The sequence below is a fragment of the Cupressus sempervirens genome, chromosome 8 (genome assembly GCF_028749045.1).
Source record: "Cupressus sempervirens isolate cs-2001-9-10 chromosome 8, ASM2874904v1, whole genome shotgun sequence".
Lineage (NCBI taxonomy): Eukaryota > Viridiplantae > Streptophyta > Pinopsida > Cupressales > Cupressaceae > Cupressus > Cupressus sempervirens.
The window spans coordinates 170,110,021-170,114,214 of NC_143125.1; the positions used below are offsets into that span (position 1 = coordinate 170,110,021).

Genomic DNA, 4,194 nt, shown 5'->3' on the forward strand with positions numbered 1-4,194 from the left:
AAATTGGTTACCACATGATACACCTAGGGTTGTCATACTTAGTTTCACATTCAACGTTTGTCTAATAGCCATAATTGTATCACATGTGAAATTTTTTAGAGTCTTGTCTGCTCACTCTTTTCATCGTTTATGTAATTGCCTTTGAGTTTAAAGACTTAAGACATGGATCAACCAAATTTTAATCAGAATGCCTAAAATATGTTAAACAAGATGTTATGGCTAAATAAATCTGGCTTACTATCAATTTTTTCGTTGTCCTTGATCTATATTTGGAAATACTCTATTAAAGTGATCATCTAGGTTATCATCTGATCTATATTTAAAAATACTAATAAAGTGATTATCTAGGTTATCATGTGGCATGTCACATTAGAATAAAAAAATTAATATCGAATGAAATAGATACATGCAAATGTATAAGTTGAATTGCTGAAAGAAAAATGATAAATAAATTTTGAAGTGTGAAAAAAATCTAAAGTTCACCCCCAACAAACTCATGTAATTTGCCCATGATGATGAGACCATAGCTACAAAGGACAAAGTCGATCGAGATGCATTGGTGAGAACTAATAGTTTGTGCCTACCCCTACAGAATTGGGTGACAGTATCCGTCAAATTTAATCATTTCTGGCCCTCTCACAGATCAATTGCCCTTGCAAAATGCATATGCAGACAGGGACATTGGGACAGATTTAGCAAATAACGATCTGCTCCTCGTTAGTGTGGAGATCTGAGACTAAATGAAAGACAGTTTTGAGGAGTTAGCCAACAAATTGGTAACGGCTTTCAAGGTATGTAACGTTTTCATTGGCTATTTGATATTGCTGGTTCTGGACGATAGTGTGAAAACCCAATCTCTGCTTACTTGGAGCAAGTTTTAACCTACTTTTTACGATGGATCCTGTCCTGCTTCTCATGCTTTCCAGCCTTATGCAAATGCAAAACAACATTCAATCCTCCTCCTCTTTCTCTATGACTGATGACAATGCCCCTCTCTTCTTTTTCATGGTGGCAACTGCTCTCTCGCATGCAGCCGCAATCTATGCCGCCAGCACAGATCCAGACAATGATGGCGACAATGGCAACTGTGAAAACCATTCACCTCCTCCTAACATCAGCATGCCTGTATACCACAATCTGTTTCAAGAGCAGGCGTGGGCAATGGACCCTCAAGTCAGAGATACCCAATGGAGGAGCACGTATGGTGTCTCATACCCAATATTTGCCCGCCTTCTCGAACAGCTTAGGTCCCACATTGATCCTCAATCAATATCTATGCCCCTTCATTCCTCCCTTGCAATGGTCCTGTGCAGGCTTTCGCAGGGATGTAGCACCAGAACCTTGGCTGCCCAATACAAGGTCAGTTCATTTATGGTAGCCAAAATTACCAACATGGTGACAAGAATTCTTTCTACTAAGCTCTATTCCAAATGGATCAGAATCCCAAATGGGCAGAGGCTGCTCCAGAATATTCAGGGGTTTAAGGACCTTACAGGCCTACCCAACATGTGTGGCGCTATAGATGGCAGCCATATCAAAATCCGGAAGAGGCCTAGTAATGAATCTATCTACAAATGCAGACATAATTTCTATTCAATCCTCCTCCAGGCAGTTTCCGATCATAGAAAGATATTCTGGGACGTTTGTGTTAGGGCCCCTGGGGCTACCGATGATTCAACACACTTCAGGGAGAGTTCTCTTTTTAATAAACTGATTTTAGGGAACGTTCTGATGGAATCTGTGATTACAATTCGTGGCAATCACATTAGGCCGTACCTAGTTGGGGACTGGTCTTATCCATTGCTTTCGCTTTTGTTAACCCCATTTTCACCCAATGCATCTGGTGCCCCTGCCCAGAATGTGTTTGATGCAGCCTTAATGAGGGGGATGTCAAGTGTAGAACAAGCAATAGGACTGCTCAAGGGGCGATGGAGAATTCTGCAGGATTTGAATGTAGATCTGAGTCATGCACCTCAGACCGTTGTTGCATGTTGTGTGCTCCACAATATGTGTCAGAAAGCTGGAGAACCAGAGCCACCCTTGTGGATGGATCCCAGGGAAAATGGGCCTGTTGCCAGGCCACTTGAGAGTGAGAAGTCTTTACATTATTTTGGAGAGAGTTTGAGACAGGCTCTGCTCGAGGATCTTCAGGACAGGCACCAAAGATTTTCAGCAAGATAACATTTATTCTGTTTTGTTTCCTGCCCTTTTAAGTCTTTGTATATATTATTTTGTTTGAGGATCATGGATATTGCTCACGTTTTATCACTTCGACCTTGTATCCCATTTTTTGGGAGCAATCTACTTTTTCAACCTGTGCCAAAAATGCTGATTAAAAAAAAAAAACCAACCTAACAGAATGACAAATCTAAATCCCCGAGCTTCTAGTTTAAGTAGTAAACAGTGCTAAAGTCCAAATCATAACAAAGGTACAAAATCTATCATCTTGCTATCATGCAATTCTTTTGGTGCAAAACTGAATTATTTCTTTCTTTGCTATCATTATGTAAACCTTTTATTTTCTGGAACTCTTATTCATTCCCTGTGCTTTTATATAAAGTTAAATGGGATGCATACCCCAATTTCCTCCTAAATCCTGTGTCCCGATCCTCGTGGCATTCCTGGGACACAGTGACAGCATACTCTATCAAAGCAACTAAGTATTTCCTTGGAGATCTGTCTTACCGTGTCTGACTTTCGTACTGTATTAGCTGCATACTGTTAAATTTAATCATTTTGCCATTGTATGCCTAGTTCACATACATACACTTCACTCTCTCACTTGTTTGCTACAAAGTATAAAAATCAAGACGCTTAGCTCTCCTTTGAGGACAGTAGTTAGGCCTATTGGTGTTTAAATGCTATGAAATATTTAGACTGCATTGATTAGCCTAGAGATCCGTTTCCCTTTGTTTCAAGCACATACTTATTTGGGTGCTTCCACATCCCTCCTTGTTGCACTTGATGTTGAGACAAACAAACCAGCGAGGATGAGAGTGCCAGTGCTAGTGGCATTGTTTGCTGATCTTCTAATATACTAGTACCTACATTATTTAATATACACCACATGTTCAAATCCTACAAGGGTAAGGTCTGTATGTTTTATTTGTAGCACAGTTAGGTGCTGCTTGCAAGGAGTACAAAGTATCTGCATCTTACCATCAAACATATGTAGACCTATAAATGGACTGCCTGGTATCGTGGAGTACGAAAGGATCCACTTCCATTTCCATATAGATGGCGATGACATTATTTTTGAAAACCCATATGGCACTGATGCTTGATTGTTGACACTTCCATTATTATCTTTTAATTTACCATATATCATGACAATTGAGTTTGACTAATTGAAAATGTAATATTTTTTTACTTTTAGATAGTTTTATTTATTTATGTGATGCTATGTGGTATTTGGATTTTATTTACTGTGGTAAGTATGTAAGTATTTGTGATTTTTTTAATGTTTTTAATGAATGTTTTCAAAAGGAACCCAATCCCCAACTATTTTTGTACCAAGCTTATGAACCCAAATGTGAACCTATACTAGGACATAATATACGCAAGCCAATTCTTAGTTGCCTTAGTCTATTGTTAAATGCCACCTATGATTAATCTTTTTGGAAAATACCAAGGTTAGCTGTAGACGCGGAGACTGAGAGGTCTCTGGTCCTAGTACTGGTAGTACGACTTTTTTTTTTTTACTATATTTGAATAATTTCTAAGAAATGTAAATAGATTCATAAGATAGTGCTTTTAAAACAAGAACGATGGAATGTTCAAGTACGAACATCGAACATTAAAACCAAAGGCATAGTCAAAGACTAATACTAAATAGTATAATATAGAGTCAAATAGTTCAAAACTCACATTGCATATTTGATTTTTGAGCATCGCATGTGATCATTTTGAGCAACACATATGATATATCAGATTAAAATAAAGTAAAATGACTTTAAATGAGGGTTGAAATGTCTAAAAATGAGGGTCAAAATAAAATATATATATTTTAAAATTTGCCCTTTTATGCGGGGACACGCGGGATACTTCATTTTTTGGGATTGGAGGCTTGGGTTCTTTGGGAGTCTTTGCTATGAAGTCTCTAGCCATTTTTGAAGACTCTGGAGACTCCAATAGTCTTAGAGACATGTCTCCATCTTCGAGACATGTTTCAGGGGGGGGGGGGAGTGTCTCCCG

General features: G+C 38.4%; 1 protein-coding gene across 1 annotated transcript; it reads left to right on the plus strand.

The window, feature by feature from the left end:
* Positions 1 to 526: 526 nt before the first annotated feature.
* Positions 527 to 2,245, plus strand: LOC149542095 (PIF / Ping-Pong family of plant transposase). The gene has a single exon (XM_089797143.1). It carries the CDS (start codon positions 895 to 897, stop codon positions 2,179 to 2,181), a length of 1,287 nt encoding a protein of 428 aa, XP_089653269.1. The 5' UTR covers positions 527 to 894; the 3' UTR covers positions 2,182 to 2,245.
* The last annotated feature ends 1,949 nt before the right edge of the window (positions 2,246 to 4,194 follow it).